General features: G+C 43.2%; 2 protein-coding genes across 6 annotated transcripts in view; one reads left to right on the top strand and one right to left on the bottom strand.

Annotated features, from left to right (window-relative positions):
* arap2 (ArfGAP with RhoGAP domain, ankyrin repeat and PH domain 2) overlaps positions 1 to 10,689 on the bottom strand; it is a 106,623-nt gene extending 95,934 nt beyond the window's left edge. For 2 of the 5 annotated variants that reach the window (XM_028428763.1, XM_028428762.1), the window contains exons 1-6: positions 7,110 to 7,927; positions 6,222 to 6,304; positions 3,610 to 3,686; positions 3,231 to 3,295; positions 1,772 to 2,113; positions 1,023 to 1,092 (exon numbers count right to left, since the gene is read on the bottom strand). In XM_028428763.1, coding sequence (XP_028284564.1) covers positions 1,023 to 1,092; positions 1,772 to 2,113; positions 3,231 to 3,295; positions 3,610 to 3,686; positions 6,222 to 6,304; positions 7,110 to 7,927 — 1,455 coding nt within the window. Of the gene's footprint in view, positions 1 to 1,022; positions 1,093 to 1,771; positions 2,114 to 3,230; positions 3,296 to 3,609; positions 3,687 to 6,221; positions 6,305 to 7,109; positions 7,994 to 9,413; positions 9,540 to 9,568; positions 9,693 to 10,379 lie in introns of those variants that run through there. The other 3 variants (XM_028428758.1, XM_028428760.1, XM_028428759.1) reach the window with 3 other exon arrangements.
* A 1,650-nt stretch (positions 10,690 to 12,339) lies between these two features.
* dthd1 (death domain containing 1) lies at positions 12,340 to 18,938 on the top strand. The gene is made up of 10 exons (XM_028429798.1): positions 12,340 to 12,676; positions 13,781 to 14,207; positions 14,299 to 14,620; positions 14,705 to 14,884; positions 15,185 to 15,423; positions 15,502 to 15,651; positions 17,585 to 17,874; positions 18,170 to 18,423; positions 18,502 to 18,559; positions 18,631 to 18,938. The coding sequence occupies exons 1-10, from the start codon at positions 12,340 to 12,342 to the stop codon at positions 18,936 to 18,938; spliced, it is 2,565 nt and encodes an 854-aa protein (XP_028285599.1).
* Positions 18,939 to 19,383: the final 445 nt, after the last annotated feature.

The raw sequence follows: 19,383 nt of genomic DNA, 5'->3' as shown, positions 1-19,383 counted from the left end.
GAGTCCAGATGGGTTTTGGTCTTGAACTTTTACTTTTGCCTCTTATATGTTTGCCACATTTACATAAAGCAATGAATAAAATGTACCAGTATGAGCAATATCCTTCAAAGGACACACTCCATGAAGGCCTGGCCTTTGTGAACTATGACAACTGAACGGAGTTTGGTGTCAACAACTGTTGCAAAGTGCCACTACCAAACAGCAATAATGCAGTCTGCACATTTAGAAGTGCTCCTTCTAAATGTGCCAACAGCACTGACAGCACCCTGAATAGCTTGGATCCAATGGATGGATCTCTTGAAAGTTTTCTCAGCTAGATTTTAAAGTCTTAAAGTGCAGCCTTTAAATGATGCAGCCCTATATATACAAAAACAGTGCTGTTCTGACTGACACGTGAGGGTTAAACTGTAATCTTGATTAAATCTGGACTCTCTGTGGTTTTTTTTTCAGCTCTCATGCTCTCACCGCACCCTGACCCATCGCTACTTTCCTCTGATGATGAGGTTGGCAATGCTAAGCGAAATTGCGAACTCGACTGTCAGACAGAGAGAGAATGAAGAGAGGTAAAGAGTAGGGAGAAATGCTGAGGAAGGCAAAAAAAAAAGAAACGATAGTCTTCCCATCTCCGTCCCTCCTCTGCCTCTCCGTCTTCCTTTTCCCAGAGAACTGGTCAGGTGCCAACATCAATGTACTTTACTGTATGGCTGGGCGGGCACAGAGAGTGCTGGCCCGTCATGCATGGTCTAATGTCGCTATGTCCTTGCCCCCATTCTTTACTCTGCCAAGCTAATGATGATGACAATGAGAAAGAGGAGGAGAAAAAGAAGGGAACACTTAGGGACTTGGCTCAGCTACTCGCTGTACAGATTTCTCTAATAGAGGAATGAAGCAGCAGCGTGACGGTGCAGGCTGTGGGTGTGTCGGCAGCAAACAGGAGGGGGGTGGGGGGGGTGGAACATGTGCGTGCAAGACATTTTAGGCTTTAGCAGCCATTAGAGTGGGTGTTTTTCCCCCACACCTACCTTCTCGCTGTTGTAGTAGGCCAGATTCTCACCATCAAATCTCACCCACCTCCTTTGAAAAACACATTTTCTGCAAAGAAAAGGTGAAAAGGTGTTAGATACAAATGAAGCCCTTTTTAACAGTGTACAGTAAAAGAAAAAAAAGTTACACGTAAACAAAATCCACGACGGCGAGCTAGTAGTCTGCTCTGCACAGGTACTCATATTTCATCAACAGTGCCATTGATTCATTAATGTCAAGAGTCGTATCAACAGCTGTCATTTAGCATAATCAAAACAAATGGCCACTTGGCGTTTGAATATTCAGCAGCCCAAGGGCACTTTGCCAAACCTATGCAAATCAGGAGGTGAGAGAGAATGCTAAAAAACGGAAGTGAATGATTGATAGCTCCAACATGTAGCACTCTGGAGAGGAAATGTAGCTTTGGTGGAAACCTAAGTGAAAGCAGACATATTGTGAATACTACAAGGTTATCTTCCATCTTCCTTTCCTTTTCTCTCTCGATAGTGTTATGCATTATGAATAGATCTGCTTCGGGCTTCAGTATCTAATACCATTTATCAGTTTTAAATAGTCATCAAAGCTAGAGGACACACAGAGAAGCAGAGGTGAGGTAGTCTGCAGTGGGTAACAGGTGAGTTTCCCGATTATTTGAGGTGCATTTATAGTGAAAAGTTTTACACCAACATCTAAGTGAGAAATAAATATGTATTATCTATGTAGTGTGGAGCTGATATGAAGTACCTACCCCTGAGGTGACAGCTTGTCCAGCCAGCCCACTTTGAGCACCTGGCGTTTGGGGGCTCCGTAGAAACATGCATACGGAGAGATATCGGGCAGAGGTTCTTTAGTGCATCCCGCAAGAGCGTTCTTAGGCTCCGAGTAGAGGTCACACTCCACCATGATCAAGGACTTGTCTTTAGGGCCGGAGGCTACCGTCCCACCGATGTCAGAGGCTGCGGCGAAATTTTGGCGCCGCTGCGGCAGAACACTGGCACACTCGTCCACTGTCGAGTACTCGTCTCCAGCGGGGTCTGACACAGGTGGAGGTGGTGGACATGGGGTCTCCTTCTGTTTAAGGATCTTTTTTCTGTGTGAGCATAGATAGGGTGACATTAACAGTTAAAATTGCAGCTTACTTCCTGCTTTCATTTCATTAAATGGGGCACAAATTACAGCTAATGTCATTTCTAGACCAAAAATACATCAGTGGTTCCACCATTGTGAAGGGAAGCTGTCAAAAATACACTATATTCAAGATGAAATTTAGATGCCTGAATGTTCCTGTAAAATATGATGTTAAAACTTTGCACATTTAGACTATGAAGAAACTTTTTAGCGTCACGTAAGACAAAAAAAATGCTGACGGAGAGCATCCAGAAACGACTGCCACACATGTTTAAGTATATTTTCTACTCCATTCTCAGTCTTGTAACTGTTGTACTGTTGTAACAGCTCTTTATTCTGGCACCATGTTAGCAACCTCTTATATAAGTGGCACTAATGCAAACACTCAGGTGTCATGTCCATATGTGGATAATTTGATAATTACCTAAAGCACAGCCATCATAACTTTAACTTTGAATCATATTTTCCACAGGAACGCACACTCTCCTCACAGATGGAGGTAATTTTCATCTTTTAATGACAATTTGTACACATGCAGGAAGTAACAGGCCTCTTCAGACTGTGCATGTAAAGTTTGTGCCCTTGCAGCTGGTTAGCGGCTGCGTGAGCAATAAGCGGGCATGAGACCTTTGCATCACAGAGGCTAATATACAGGAAATACAGCACAATACTGACAGCTGTTCATTAACTCACCCTCTCTGAATTATGCAGTTTTTATGCTAAGCTAAGACAGCTAATCACCTTCAGGTTTTGGAGGGTTAATGAGAGTAATGTTGATCTTTACATCCAGTTTTTACATGAGAGGATGTTTTTATCTTCTAACTTCTCGTTAAGAAGTCGTGCTTTCACAGGAAGTCATCACTCTGCGACTACTTCTCTATTTTTAATCATCTTAAAATGAGCTCGAGAGTCATGGTGTGAACATTTTGGGCACCACTTTTTGCCATCAACTTATGAAGTTTTCACACAGCTAACGTCCACTTTAAAACTTTATCAGTGCTCAGCACTTCTCTTTCTACACTTCTTTGTATACATCGAGGATGGGAGGTAGCAGCATTACATCAGCAGACCATACATACCTCTGTTTCTTCTGTTTTATCTTGCCCTTAAAGCCCATCTGCAGCTCTTTTTTAGCACCTTGGTCCTATAGAGCAGAGCAGAGATTAGACGAAAAGAGAAAAAGTGTCCATCTTTCAGTCAGACACTGTTATCATGTTGGTGCACTAAACTATGGTAACTTTAGTGGCGGGGTGACATTTCTATTAACCTCAGGGGTCAAACTGAAACAAGCACTTTTTTTTTTTTCCATGGTGACAACATCAACACTGAGAGGGAAGTTTGGTGTGCAGACTGTGGCTGAAACACCCAAGATTGTGTTGAAGATCTGAGAAATGTCTGTTCCTCTTTGGTAAGCTGCTACTCACTGGTCCACTAGTGGGAGAGTGTACGCTGTCTTACCGGAGCACTTTCAGGCTTGTTGTACAGGAATGTTTCTCCGTAGGGAGCAATAGGCATCGTGGTTCTTTGAAGTGGAGCTAAAAGGGACACAGAGACAGCACAATGGTGTTTTTGTCATGGCACTGAGAGTTGAAAAACACAGTGTGACAGCTTAAATGTAACGAGCTTAACCGGATTGTTCCAGATCAAATTTGAAATCGCTGTGTGTCCTTTGATTAAACTGACTCATTGATCAGAATAAATCAAAGCAATTAAATTGTGTTTTAGCATGCCTATCTTGCTGCCTCAGCCCTCTTTCACACCTCGAATGAGAATATGATCCTCCGCAGTCTGTGTCAAACACACTGCCAAAACCATTTCAGCTCCTGTAGGGGTCAGTCGGAGTGAAGATGAAGATGAACAAGAAGAAGAAGAAGAAGAAGATTGGAGAGACTCTGGCCAGACACTATTAGTCTGGAGACCTGGGGCCACCCTGTGTGGGCTGTTGCCTGTCACTGTGAAAAATGACACCACCCTCTCCTGAGGATTGTGAGGGCCAGAAGACACCGCCACAGGCCCACACAAACACACACACAAACACACACACACACAGATACTGTATGTGCGCAGACAGCAGCGTACAAAGATCGAAACCACCTCAGACACATAAAGATGCCTGGAGACAAACACAGATGGCCAAATAAAGCGAGCTCTCACATTCACACTCTGACTGACGCTTTACAGACACATGCGGCCAACAACGCACGCCATTACAGGAGTGCACAAAGGGCACATACAGGGTTTGGTAAGCTTTATGAAGAGGTCACGTTAGTTGATAATCGAATCCACACTAACACAGCCGCCATCGTCACAGTCAGGCTTGGTGGGTGGATAGCGACCATCAATCATCATCTATCAGTCGACCTTCAGGCCACTCACGAGTCTCTCAGAGGGCCGCCGGATGCCACTGTACTCAATTCCTGTCTGATTCCCCTCTATTCTTCCATCTCTGGCTCCAGCCTTTGTTTCTCTCAGTCGACCATGTTGCTCTTCTTTATCTGCTCCTGACCAGACTCTGTCGAGGGCTGCTGCAGTCTGGGAAGCGACCTAGATGCAGCCATCAGGCCGGCGTTAGTGAGGAGATTGATTTTTGTTCTGAACGTAAGTCTCCAGTCTTTTAAGTCAGGGAGTTACAGGTCACTTTGTTATTATCACTTGTTTGTGGCTCTGCTGTGCTGAGCATGATGGCGTGAAAGCTGCAGTGATGTGAATTTAAATTAGTCACCAAACGATTTGGTATTTTAGTCACCGTTTCCTAAACGTAAGTTCTTTTAAAATAAAGACAGTAAGTGAAAGGTTCCTTTATTATCACACGTACAGTACAAACTGACCACAACAAAAATGATAAACTACACACACTGTGAAAGCAAGGGTGTGAGGAGTTGCAGTAAAACAATCTGACTCATCAAACTCAACTGTCATTTTCAGAGTGTCAAATTCTCACAGGTTTGACATATTTTGCTGTATAATTTAGCTGATTTTTTTTTTTAAATCAGTGTCACAGAGACACCCTTTAGATACACGGTACTTCAGAATAAAAGTGCCTGACCTATGCGTGCATGTGACATTATCAAAAGCTGACACCTCTAGTTATTCATATTTTTTATCTAATTACTGAAAAATCTGCTGCAGAGCTGCTGAAGAAGCGCAAGACAGAAAACGGTTTTCTCAATGAGATTTTACTAGAGAACAGGTTTTAGAGGAGAAGGGGGTGTTAATTAAAATTTGCCCAGCCTCCGGTAGCAAATTCTGATTGAATACAGCAATCTGTGAGACTACACGGCACACTCTGAATCTCATTTCAGTATAAACTCTTCAGATATGCTCGGGTAAAATGATGTGTCAAATACAGCCTTGCTAGACCTCGCTGTGAGGGGAGTTCTAGCTTCCCTTTTTCCCTGCTCCGAGACCTTCCTGGCTCCCCCCTCTTCCCTCAGTATCTCTCAGCCTGTTTTGCATCCATCTCCTGCTCGTTTCTCCCAACCCACATCACTGTCTCGTCTTGCTCCCCGTCTTGTTCCACACAAACAGCAAAAGTTGGAAAAACAAGGCCTACCAAGAGACTGCTACAGTAAAGGTACACAGAACAAGAACAGCCAAAAAAAAAGGGAGCGTGACGGGAGATTAGATATTAAAATAGACAATTTGCTGCAAGGGACAAATGGTCAAAGATTATAGAAAAATACATACAGAGTGTATAGTACCGAGCTCCACAGCCAGGGAGGAATTCAAAAACACATCTGTAGTGGTTACACTACACGCCTGTGTGTTGTTAACAAAGTTAAACAACTTCTAAAAAACTTTGGAGAGCCGTGCGACAGGAATACGCACCAGGGCCTTGCTGAGGGACAAGATGTGAGAGCATATTCCCTGTGAGATGAGAACTTGGAAGAGAGGGGGGGGTGCCGGCGTTTCCCACGACAACACCTCCGAACACCCCCATCTCTCTCACACACACACACACACCCCTCATCTCCTTTCCTGACTTTCATCCGGGCAAACAACAGCGCTGCTGCCGAATGAAATATTCATGGCAAGAGATAAAGCGGATGCAGCTGAAAGACTGTGTGTACCTTTCTGTATGCCGTTTGCACCGGTGGGACCTTCGGAGCCGGTTAGGTGTTCAGGGTTGGTTGTTTGCGCTGGTGGTGTGCTCCTGTAGAGGAAAAAAAATATATATCAGTGGAGCAGTGAGGAAAAACAGGTAACACCATGTAAAGGTAGAGGCCTTCAGAACAGAGATGTGGATCTCATAAGATTTAGTTCCATGGTTCAGAAGGTCTAGGTATGTGTATGTAAAGTGAATGGTATTAATGTGCGTGGATTGGAGAATTTATTATGAACTTACAGGCCTCAGGTTCTTTATCAGTGCAAATCTTAAAGCGCTTATTTTCATATTTATGCACCCCACAGAAGCATGAAAACATATTGCTTTTCACTTTGCTATTCTTATTTGTTCTCATAAACTTTTAAAAGGTTAAACTTTCTGTTTAAAGGAATAGTTCCACATATGGGGGAATTTATATCTTTCTGAGAGAACAGTTTTAAATAATGTGTTTATCAACTTTCCTTCCTAGAATTACATCTGATGATTGACACCATTCACGCAGCCTCATGGTACATATACAGCTATCATTTTAGCTTAGCCTCAGGCTGGAGACAGCGTAGCTTAGCTTAGCAAAGAAAAACAACAAAGTGAAACTCCTTGCCTGGCTCCATACACATGTTACACAATCAACATGTTATGTCTTGTTTATTTGATGCAAGAATCTTACTCTCAACTAAGCAAAACTGAGAGTAAAACTGATGCGAACGCCAAAGTCTGGTTAGCTTAGCTCAGCAGAGAGAGGAAAAAGAGTGGCTTGACTTCAGTAACAGAAATAGTCTTTATGCTAAACTTCTTCACTCATCTGACTGGTGTTAAAGGAAAGAAAACATATATTGATTTAACTGAACGGTACCTGTCTGGGACTGGTACAGTGGTCAAGTTTGGAATTTCAGGGACAGGTCGGTGCCTCAGCCTGTAGGAGCGAGTCAGCCGTGGACCTGCAGGACCCTTAAGACTGTAAGGTTGTACGTCATAAATTGAGTTTTCAACCATTGCACAGTGAAACCCAGCCTGGTCTTCGGTAGGCAGAGGAACTTCAGCAGGACAGGGGACAGAGTCAGTGCTGGAAACCAAGGGGTCCTCAGAAGAGATCTCCCAGTCTGAGGGGATTTCAGAGGTGGAGAGAGACTCACTGCTGCTGCTGATGGAGCGCATGGAGGCAGGTATATGTGCAGCCCCAGACTTCTGGATGTTTTGAGGGTTACGCGGGGCTGGCTGAGGCAGGACGAGGTCTCTCGTCTCTGTAAAGTTCTCAGCCTCTGATGCCAGTCCCGCTCCTGGAGGCAAGGTCTGACTCCCCTCCAAATAATAATCCCTGCTCTGCTTTGATTGGTGATGCTGACATGACGTTCCCCTCTTTTTGTCCTTCAGGAAGATACGTCTCTGGTGTGGCACTGGCCTCATGCACCCCTTCCTGTTCTCTTCTCTCTCTTCATCGTCATCTTCCTCTCCACTCTGCTGCTTCACACCAAATGCTTCCAAACTCCGGAGGATGCGTCTACGGTGACCCGTTGGCAGCACTTTGAGCTCCAGGAGAGACTCATCTGTGAGGTCCTCGCAGTCTTCCAGGGTGTAATAGCCTCCTTCCTGGAAACATGAGATATACTGGGACAGGCGGAGGGTGGATAGCCAATCCACGATCTCCTGGCTGGACTCTGGAGGCTCCAACATGGTGCTCTAATCCCACATGTGCCACATTAGGAGGATATACACAAGTTGATGCGCTCCAACTTCACACTGTAAAAAAAAGAGAGGATCAAATTTAATGTGTGGTAAGTATGAAGCCACATCCTAGCAGTGGTGGAGGAAGTACTGAAGCTGGGTACTTAAGTAGAAGTAGAAGTGCTACATCAACAATCCTACTTAAGTAAAAGTCTTAAGTACTTACTTTAAAATGTACTTAAAGTATTAAATGTAAAGGTACTCACACACCAAATATTATTGATTTCCATTGCAAAGGATCTGAACAGGTTAAAATAATCAAAATAATCAAAAATAATCAAAGAAACCATCTTAAAATTAAAATGGACAATGTGTAGTTAATGTACATTTTCAGTCCAGAAGCGGCTATGGACAGGTCTGTGTCATGAGGCAGGCTGTGGGCATCACGTGAACAGAGAGGCTGCTAATAAAAAACAGGCATTCAGCATTTTTACTGTGTCAGTATTCCTGCTGTAGATTCATGTTATGATTCATGTTAATCAGACATTAATGGATGGACCTGTGTTAGCAGACAGCAGCTAACTAGTTAGCTAACTGAGCCAGAGCACCGGCATCATGACTGAGGCTCATTATAGAAACACAGCTGGCAGCGTGACACCACCTCCATGCAGAGTCTGACCTCACATCAGTCCAGCACTGTGTTCATCACATGGAACAAGTAACTACAAACACTGTAGAACTGTAGTGGAGTAGAAAGTATAGGTAACAGCTGCAAAAAGTAATGGAGTAAAAGTATAAAGTATGCACTATTATTTTTACTTAAGGGTAGAAATGCATAAAAAATTACTAAGTACAGTAACGAAGTACAAATACTTTACTTTCCACCTCTGCATCCTAGTGACAGTTAGCCTTGACCAGCCAGTGAAGGCGTTTGTTTCATTTCTGCCATGCGTGAGAATGTAAGAATGTGGTCAATCTATTTTCTTATCCTGTGTTCGGCCTACTCTACACGACAAACCCACAACAGGCACAGGAAGACAGGCTTTGTCCCGTCTTGTCAGAGGAACTGTTGCTTCTACTTGTTACATATATGCACCCCAGCAACTTAGAAATGATCAGGAAATGATGCCCACAAAGTCACGGCAGGTAAAACAGTTGCCTTTATGTCACATCTCTTTAAAAACTAAGGTGTGATAACAAGTCAGACTCCACAAATATATCATTGTTAAGGTTATGCATGCTGCCCATGCATGCAGGTACCATCCAGACTTATCATCCGACATGCCCACTCAAGGTATAGGCAGTCAAAAACATGTCAGTCAAAATAACTACCTCTAAATTTACGACACTCCTACATGAAACAGCAGGAAGCAGCAACAGATGTGAGGAAACAGCACAGCTGAGCTGCATATCATCAAGTTTTTGTTAGATGATACGTTAAGCGTTCAACACAAAGGCCAACTTTACTTTCTTTTCTTTGTTAAGCAGCACTTACCGGAGGCAATAATCCCAGTTTGGCAGCAGATTATGACCCTGCAATAACTTCCTGATGCCCTCATATAAGAGCATCTCTTCAAGCACATTGTGGCAAAGCTGCTTTCTCAACGCCTGTCTTTCACACACACACCCACACTCACACATGAAACTCACAGGAAGATACATCATCGGTCTCTTGTCATGTCCACTTCTCCTCTCTTGGGTTACAAACCCACACAGGGGACCTGAAACATTACTTCTGCTTTCAAGTAAACACGAGCGCACAAATTATGTGCAAACAGTTTTAACATAAACAGAAACTGACGTACAAGTGTGTATGTTTGCAACACACAAAAAAGAGGAATCTATACAGTTCGTGTGTGTGTGTGTGTGTGTGTGTGTGTGTGTGTGTGTGTGTGTGTGTGTGTGTGTGGGTGTGTGTGTGTCTACCTTCTCCCACACCACAGGTATGACAGCAGTGAGTCACAGCATGCACGCCCCTGCATGCACACACACAAACCATCCTCATACTTTTGCACATCCCTCAGTCAACCAACTGGGAACAAAGTCCAAGTGTGTGTGTGTGAGTGTGTTTGTGTGTTTCCCTTCCTGGTTTGCTTTAACACAACTACACTCCCTATAGATACACTGTATGAGGATTACGGACACATTTTTCTGGATAAAGTTAGTTGTTTGACTTCCTAAATGTGTGTGTGTGTGTGTGTGTGTGTTCACTGAAAGCAGAGAATTTGACACGTGCGTTCGGTTGTGTGTTTACACGCTATTTCACTTAAAATTTGTCAATAAAAGTGGCGCACTTCGTGAATACATGTCATATAGTATCCTTAAACTGCCGCTACGTTATTTAAATGGTTAACTTCTCCAGTTCTGACGCATATTAAACGCTTCGGTTTAAGCTAGTTTTTTGTAGTCCTGTGCAACTTTAGCCGGTTTTTTTTAGCTAACTTAACATTTAAAAACTTACCTGAAGCAGGTGACCTCAGGTGATATCTAACCGCTTCCCATCATACTACTAACAGCGCTGTGTGTGTGTCTGTGTGTAGCCCTCCTCACACACACAAACACACACACACACACAGTGTGTGTTTCCGTCAGTGGTCCGGACTCCACGCCCAGTTCCAGCGCGGCCACCGAACCTGCACGTGCACCGCGGATTAAAAAAAAACTACAAAAACAGCCACGCGCCACTCTGAATATTAATGAGCTCGCTGCGGATCAGTTGTGACGTTCAGTGTTCTGTCAAACTGTCACGGTGTGTTGATCCGAAAAGAAAAGTGTCGGTGAGGCAACAACGAGCCGCCGGTGATGTTTTCCTCAGAACACCTGCGTGTCCGGGCACGAAGAGGAGGCGCGGGACACACAGTCCACACGGCAGGAATGCAGCGAGCTGCACACTTTATTAATGATAATAGAAGAAGAAGAAGAAGAAGAAGAAGAATCAATACAACAAACGTAACATGACTTAATTCCCAGGCCAATAATATTCTGCATCCCTAAGTTATATATTAAAATATTTTTGATTTATATAGATTGTTTTGTAAAAGTACCAGAACGCAACCCCCCAAAAATGGGGGGAAAAATAGATTCATTTAATAAACATTATCACTGTGCATCTGTAATGTTAACTAATTTTAAACTATTTTTTTATTTATTTTGACTATATATTTAAATTTAAAAATAAACCATTTTTTTACATTTGACAATGAATCAAATTAATTACAAATTTCACTTTTTGTCTTTACAAAAAAAGACAAAAAATGAAAATTTAAAAAAAATATTTTAAATTTAAATATTTAGTCAATATAAATTGAAAAAAATACTAATTTAAAATAAAAAAGGGAAGAAATAGTTCACATTACGGCTGCACAATTAAATAAATGTGTTTTCTTTCCCAATTTTATGTTGATTACACTTCATAAAACTATACTATATAGTATAGTAAATACAAAAAGTGACAATATTTTTGAGAAATATTCTTTGTAATTAATTTGATTTGACCTGTAGTATAGTATATTTATAGTATTATATATAGTATTATATAGCTCTAATACTATAAATACGGTACTACTAGTAATACTATACTACAGGCAACAGTGTACAGAATCAGCCACCAGATGGAGACATAGAGCAGCAGCTCTTTGGGGTTCCTCCCTTCCCTCTGTTTTTTACAGAGGTCTTTTTGGCCCCTGTGACAGGTATGTTATGCAGATATATCATGTAATTATTAAAAATAAACAAATCTGCAATCTGAGAAATGTTTTCACATTTCTAAATATTTACTTCTTCCCTTCCCATACTGGTGTAGGTGCACAATAAAAGCAGACATTCCATAGGAAATGCTCAAAATGACACTCCACACAGTGTGTTGTTATTGTACCCTGTGTGTGTCAATTAAATGCACCACAGTCACCATTTACCTCTATCTCTATGCACCTTCAAAGCATTTCTGGCATTCAGAGTGAAATACGTCAGCGGCTCTTTTTTTTAAGTAACACAGGAGGTGTGTAAAGTTGACTCTTTTTTTACTGTCTGGATGTACAGGCTGTAAAATGAGTGAGAGAGGGATGGGATGTCTGGAGGACAGCACTCTGTCTTCCTTCTCTTTTGTGCTTTTTTTGCCACGCCTCCAGGGGTCTCCTTGGCAACGTATTTTACTGCTGGCAGCCATATAAATACAGCATTGGCTCCTGTAAACTGGGATAGCTGGACACAGTTACACACACTTAATGCCAAGGACACAGTGAACCAGGAAGCTTCGGCTAAGAATCTAAACAGAGGTACACAAGAAAGGCGATGTTTTTTAATCAAGTATGTATGCTGTTAAATGATTGAATGTCAAATGCAGGCCAGGAAACAGGCCTGATGGAAATTTTGTGACTCTCATCTTTTGCATTTTTCAGCTCAGCATGGATCCGAGTCTGCAGATGGATGAAGCACAGTCTCCTCATGGCACAATGAGTGAGGACAGTCTCCTCATTACATTAACAGAAACTGTTCAGCAGCTTGAAGGTGTCAGAACAGTGGGTGGGAGAAGAGGAAGAGTAGTAGAAGGGATGCTCAGTCCAGCAGAGGATGAAGATGAAAGGGGAGGAAGGAGCATTGATGAAGAGGAGGAGGAGAAGGAGCGCGAGCAGAAAGTTTTGGCAGTGCTGAGGGAGCTGAGTGCTTTTTATTCAGACAGACTGTCAGCTTGGAGAGAAGCTGTCAGAAAATGTGCCTCCATGTTCAACAAGTCTCCAGCAGGGGGCAGCGATCAGCAGCGTCCAGCTATGCCAGGTAGGTGAGGAATGTGCTCAGAGGCTATAAAAGGCTATGGAGCCTTTGTATTAGAGTCATAAAGTCAAAGGAATTGAAGTGTCAATAACAAATACAAAGAGCTAAGGAGCTGAAAACACTGCAAAGACTTAATATGTCTGAGAAGATGTCAGGGTTAAGAGGAATTGTAAGCATCATAGTACAATTTGGGCACTGAACGCAGTTAAAGTGTCAATAAATAAGATGAGTGGAGTTTAGATGACAGTTTACACATGCACTGAAAGCAGCTGAAATGTTTATAAAAGTGATTGCTGAGAGGATAGTGTCAGAAGAAATAAGGCAAGGTAAAGGCACTGAAAGTAGTTGAAGTGTTCGTGGAGTTTCAAATATAAGAATTTTATGCACTCTTGCAAGGTCTGAAGAAGTTAAGCCACTAAAAGTAGTTGAAGTGTCAGTGCATGTGTAAACGTGTTGGTTTATATGAGGAAATGATGGTAATGAGTCAGTTCAATTTAAAACACTGAACATAATTGAAGTGCCAGTAAGGTGAAGTTGAAAGGTCAGCTTTAAAAAAAAAAAATTCTGAAAGAACATGAAGTGACAAATTTGAAACATAAAAATCTGGCAAACGTTATTGTTTTTATATTGTTTTAAACACTCAAAGTAGTTGTAGTTATGTCCTGTCAGGTAAAATAAAATTGTTAAAGTGTCAGTAAATAAGATAATTGGGTGAGTGGAGTTTAGATGTCAGTTTATACATGCACTGAAAGCAGCTGAAATGTTTATAAAAGTGATGGCTGAGAGGATAGTGTAAGATGAAATAAGGCAAGGTAAAGGCACTGAAAGTAGTTGAAGTGTTCATGGATTTTGAAATATAAAATATAGAAGGACGTTGAAAGGTCAGCTTGAAGTGACATATTTGTCAGGCAAATATTGTTTTTTTATTGTTTTAAACAGTAGTTGAAGTCTCTGTAGGGTTGAAATCTGTGTTACGTAAAATAAAACTGTTGAAAGCAGTTGAAGTGTCAAATGAAATAACTGGAAATCTAGTTGTAAAATTATGAAAACGTTTGACTTTCCACTGATGTAAAATCATTCATATTGTTTCAGATACTACAGGATGTAATGCGAGGCAGCGACGTAGCTCCTTCTGTGACACCTTTGTGAGCATTGAAGAGGACATAGAGAGCATTGTGGACAAATTAAGCACAGTCATTACCAAGCTGGACGCAGCACTTCTCCACTTATCTACAGAAGCAGGTCCGGCTGTGAACGCAGCACCAGAGGAGTCCACACACACACACGCTCCAGCGCAACACGAAGACGTCAACAATAACCTGAGCTCCCCTGAGCAATGTGGGTGGGACGGAGGTGATGAAACACATACAAGGCCAGACAATGAACAAACAGCAGACTGCACAGTCAGCACTTCTACCTGCAACAATGAAGAAGAGGTCAAAGGTCAAGTGAGTCAGGCGGAGACGGAAAAGGACAAAGAGGCGATACATGACAAGAGCACCTCATGGATCATGTTGGGGTAAGAAAATCTGTGAGAGGCTGATAGGAAAAAGTGCATCCTCCAGCGTTTCAGATAAAATAATATCTCACTGCCACTGCTTGTTATTTAGGAGCACCGGTCAGCTGGAGGACGGCCATTTCGACGCTTGTTTCATCCGAGCGCACGCAGATGCAGCCAAAGTCCTGAGGTGCGAGTTGGCTGACAACCTGAGCTGCCTGATGGTGACGGGCTCAGAGGAGCTGGTCAGCAGAGTGATGAAGCTCAGAATCCAGGAGGGATCCACCTTACGCTTCCCCGTATCTCTGGCTGTGCCTTTCTGTGCACGCTATCGCGGCAGCTACAGGGATGTAGCTGTGAAGATGGTCGATGAGGGGAGGAGGGCGAGCTACATCACACCTGTGATGACAGAGGGCGTGTACGGAGGGCATAGGGTGAGACTGGGAAATGTACACGGGGTTAGCACAAAGACAAGTTATTGAATAAACACAACAAATGATTGTTTTTGTCTTCACCAGGGCTCATTTGCAGAGGTGAAGGTGTATGCGTTGGGTCTATTTGCAGTGGTTTCTTGTCTAAAGAGAGAAAACTACACCGTACCCAAGAGGGGTCTATCACTTAAGCTCCCCATGGACTCCAGAATCTGTCTGAACTACCTCCCAGGATCCTTCACTGGTCCTGTAATGGCACAAACTATGGTATGAAGGCGACCATCAGACCATCACCAGAGACGGTGAAACGTATTCACATGATTCAAAAAATTCAATAAAAGGACGAGGTACAGAAAACGGTTTTAGAAACAGATGTTCACTGTGAGGTAGAAAATCAACAGCTGTGGCTTGAATTGACTTGTTGTGAACTAACTCCACCGCAGCAGTTTGTTGCTTGATCTTACCTTAAAAACCAACTCCCACTCTGCCCATCTCTGTTTGATGAACATGCTGTCGGCAAAACTATCTTCATGTCTGCCCAAATCGTCTTCTCCTCATATGCTTCAGATCCAGCCGGTAGATGCCATCCTCCTGGCTGCTGTCAAATCCAGAAACGACGCCTATCACTCCGTGGCATCGACCAGCCCGCTGCTGTACCTCACCCACCCGACCTCACAGCCTCTGAGGAGACCTCTCACGCTAACGCTTCCATGTCCCCCCAACCCTGAAAAACAGAGGAGGGCGCAAGCAGAAGACCTCCAATCTGCTTCTCCACACTGGGATCAACCAGCTACACACAGAGTTCGGTGTGTGTGTGTGTTCGTGATATCTGGACCATCTGCTGGCAGCATAGCTAAGAAAACATTCTTCATCTTGTTTTTCAGAGTCCTGGGTGTGAAGTCTAAGGGGATGTCCAACGAGTCCCTGACTGTTCTGGGCTTCAGGGATGAACAGTGGAGCGTCCTGGATCAAGTAACCGTCAAGAACCAGCAGAACGGACTGGTGTCCTTTGACGTAGCAGAAAACTTTGACAGGTTCGAAAAACAATCTTATCTTTTTAAGAAGAAGAAGAAACAAACCAATGATGGATTCTGAATGAGATTATATTGTGATAAACCCCATCTAAAAGCCATAACTATGAAAATTCATAACTTTGGTTTTGGTTTTTTTTAATCAAACACACCCCCAAATCTCAGCTGAAAACACTGAAACTGTGTTTGTGTAATTACTTTTGTTACCAGAAGGGGGAGACAAACATACTGCACTGTAGCTTCAATACACTGGATATTTAAAAAAAAGAGAGAGAGACTCAAAAGAACCGCTTGAGATAAAATCTTCAATGATGTGTCAGTGCAAATGTGTACGTACCTTCCAAGCTAAACAGAACGGAGCATAAACTCCAACAAGGCAGAAACATCCAAAGCAGGATCACACAAAGTACAGACAACCACAGGATGGAGCCTGAGGGATCCCTGTTAGCATCATCTGTCCTGATGGAGATTCCTCACAGTATGCTTATAATAAGATGTAAAAAGTCTTACCACATCTCCCCGTGCCTGCTCCTTCCTGCTGAAGTCGAACAACGTCCTTAGACGGCTTGAAGAACTGTATGTCTTCATGTTGCTGCTGCCTCTAATGCACAGCGTCCATATGAGCAGACTGCTCCCACCATCCTGTGCCGGATCACAAACAAGAACCTCAGATTACATTTATGCAGAGAACCAGTGAAAAAAGAAGCAGATTTTCTAGAGTCTACACCTTTTTGTCGAGATACAGTTTGTTGACTGCAGGTCTGTTTGCTTCTCTGGGAACCAAAAGTGTCTCGCAGTGATATTCTTGTCAGATCAAGGAGGCTGCTGAGACTAGAACACACACAGAGAAGAATTTATTTCACAAACATGTAAAATATGCCCCCAAAACTACATTTTTTATGTGTGTGTGTATGAAAGTAGTGTAGAGTGACTAAAATTCCCTGAACACCTCACGGTGAAGTAGAGCTTTTTCAGGTTTTGCTTCATCGCAGAGTTCGTCTGCAAGATACAGAACAAAATAAACAAGTAAATAACTTCAATGAGGTGAAAATAAATGATATTTTTTAAGTATTTTTTTCACAGAACACCTAAAAGCTCAGTGTCCTCTGATTCGTCAGTTACGCTGGCTGGTGAAGGAGAGACGCATGGGGAGGGCGCAGCAAAAATAGAACACGCCCATAATGCAAGATGAGTCATCACATACAAGTCTATAAAGATTGACTCACTTTAGCAGCCACCCTCAAGTGGCCATTAGAGGAACTGCAGTTTTTGGAAGAAAGGATATAAAAATAAATAGCGATGTGTGGAACATACCTGAGCCGAACAGGATTTTATAGGCTTCCTCGTGGCTTGTCTTTGCCGTCATGAGACCCATGAGTGCGTTTGATAGAATCGGCAGGATTTTAGGATTCTGGGCCGTCCGTACAGCCACATGTAAACACTGACTGGGCTCCAGCAGTCAGAACATAGTCATGCATGCACACAGTGCTGCTCGAACGTTAGTGAACCCTCTTGTGCAGTAATAACAACCAAAGGTTTTGCTGATCAGTCATGCAAAATGGCTAAAATAGACTCAAACCATGATACTACCACCACCATGTTTAACAGATGGTACAGGTTCATATACTTGAAGGCAGTCATAGCTTCTCATTCAAGTCAAATAATTCCATTCTGGCCTCCTTGTATGAAAATCAGCTGATGTTTTTGCCCATAATTAGGATTTACATAAACTTCTAAAGGGCTCATAGACTTTCAAGCAGCACTGTATAAAAAAAATACATTTATATTATCAGAGTTGGTTGTAAGAAGGTTCTAAGTCTTCTTATCTACACCATTGAGAATAATAGTTTTTTATCTTAAGTCTATTACCGATGTAGCCTCACTAATCTTTCCACTGAGCTAACCTCCTTGAGTTTTCCTCTGCCTCTTCCCTCAGACTCCTCGTGGTCCGCCTCCTCTCCCTACTACAGCCTTGTCACCTCACCTCCCTGGCCGAGGAGCTGGAGGATTCAGTCTGCCGTCACGCCGTCACCGTCGTCCTCCAGCGCCGACCGGATGACCCCCACACCATCCTGGTGGCAGCCCAGCCCAGCAGAGACCTCAGCTGGGAGCTGAACAAACTGCAAGCTCAAGGCTACAGCAGCCTCATGGGGACGTCTTCAGAGATCTTGATGTGCGAAGCCGATCAGCTCCTCCTGTGTTTCAGCGGAAACATCACCTCCACAGGTAGGACTGAGGACAAAGCGATAACATATTTATGACCATATGATAATACACTGACAAAAAAAGGATTTTTAGTAAAAATAAATAAATAAATAAACAAAGCCGGGGACAAAATGTGAGAAAAGTCTCCCACCATTCTTACCAGCTCTTTAAAGGGGCATTTACAGGGGTTTATGCCATCTAGTGGTGAAGTTGCAGGTGGACGTCCTACTGTAGCATTGTTTTCCTTTGATATCTGACTGTATGAAAGTATGTTTGATTGACAGCATCCATGCACTGATAAAAAAATGTTTTCCAGTCGGTTGCCATAACAACAACAATGAAGCCGCACAACACCAAATCACCTTCCACAGTCAGCGAAGGAATCTCCTCCAGGTGCAGCTGACCGAGGTGGACTCTTTTGGAAACTACAGCTCTCCGCACTATAAGGGGACGGCCATCTTTTATAAGGTGACCAGACATCAGCTGGAATGGCGAGGGGACAAAGCCGTCCTGAAGGACGCAAAGCTACTGGGAGATCCTGTCTGTAAGATGTCTCTGACTTTACCCAAGGTGCAGAAGCATTCACAGAGACCTTTCACAATAAAAGAAAATTCTATTGTTACAGTTTTTTTCCATATCCTATTTCAGAAGGTGAAAAACATTAATCTGCCCATAACAGCCAGAGTGAAGCTCTGTGAGGAGACAGGTGGGTGACATGTCTCTACTCTATCACACATTCACACTGTCCTCTTAAGACTGCTCCCATTGTTCCAGCAGACTCCCTGTCAGACTCTCTTCTCCTCTGGCTGTCCGGGGAGCTCTCAGAGGAGGAAGTGGCCCTGCTGGTGCTCTCCCTGCGTCTCCGTCGTAGCGCCGTTCAGCTGGTGAAGCTCCGGGCTGGGGACAGCTTGTCCTCTCAGGCCTTCCACCTACTGTCCACATGGAGGAGAGGTCTGCCCGCTGTTCCACGCCAACCTAAGGCCTCTCAGCTCGCTCAGTGCTTGGCCAAGAGCGGCAGGCCAGATCTGGCCAGAGAGCTGTTGCTACGGCAGGCTGCATCAACACCATCAGGCCAAGCTCGCTGAAATAAAGAAATGGACACAGATTTTGAATTGCTGCGGCTCACCAGAGTCAGAAGAAGAGCTGGTGGTAGTGCTTCAGTATTTCATCCACCAGAGGTCAGTATTAGCCTGGAAGAATCAGTGCTGTATTCAGTCCTCAGTGCTTGAGTCAAACATCTGTGTAGACCAACCAAAGGAGGAAAACTTAAAATTATATTTTAGCAAATTTTCAGCTTTCTGGTGTTGTTAATGATCACATACACTCTGTGAACCCTTAAATAAACCAGACACACACATACTTGAAAAAGAGCCACTTCTGAAATGAAAACAAACTACTTATGGATCAGCTGTTTCCTGAGAGGTGCAGTGACAAATCAGAATCAGAATCAGAATCATGTTTATTGCCATGTAAGTGAAGGGGATTCACATTACTAGGAATTTGCCTTAGTGATTGGTGCATACATAAGAA

The sequence above is a fragment of the Parambassis ranga genome, chromosome 18 (genome assembly GCF_900634625.1).
Source record: "Parambassis ranga chromosome 18, fParRan2.1, whole genome shotgun sequence".
Lineage (NCBI taxonomy): Eukaryota > Metazoa > Chordata > Actinopteri > Ambassidae > Parambassis > Parambassis ranga.
The sequence above is the reverse complement of the archived record's forward strand: the minus strand, read 5'-3'. Positions and strand labels throughout refer to the sequence as shown.

What these genes read in the sequence shown, in the direction of transcription:
- dthd1 (XM_028429798.1), top strand. Translation starts at nt 12,340, where the DNA reads ATGGATGAAGCACAGTCTCCTCATGGCACAATGAGTGAGGACAGTCTC. An exon ending in AGGGGGCAGCGATCAGCAGC is followed by an intron (nt 12,677 to 13,780) that starts GTCCAGCTATGC and finishes ATATTGTTTCAG; the next exon opens with ATACTACAGGATGTAATGCG. An exon ending in GAAGCTCTGTGAGGAGACAG is followed by an intron (nt 18,560 to 18,630) that starts GTGGGTGACATG and finishes TTGTTCCAGCAG; the next exon opens with ACTCCCTGTCAGACTCTCTT.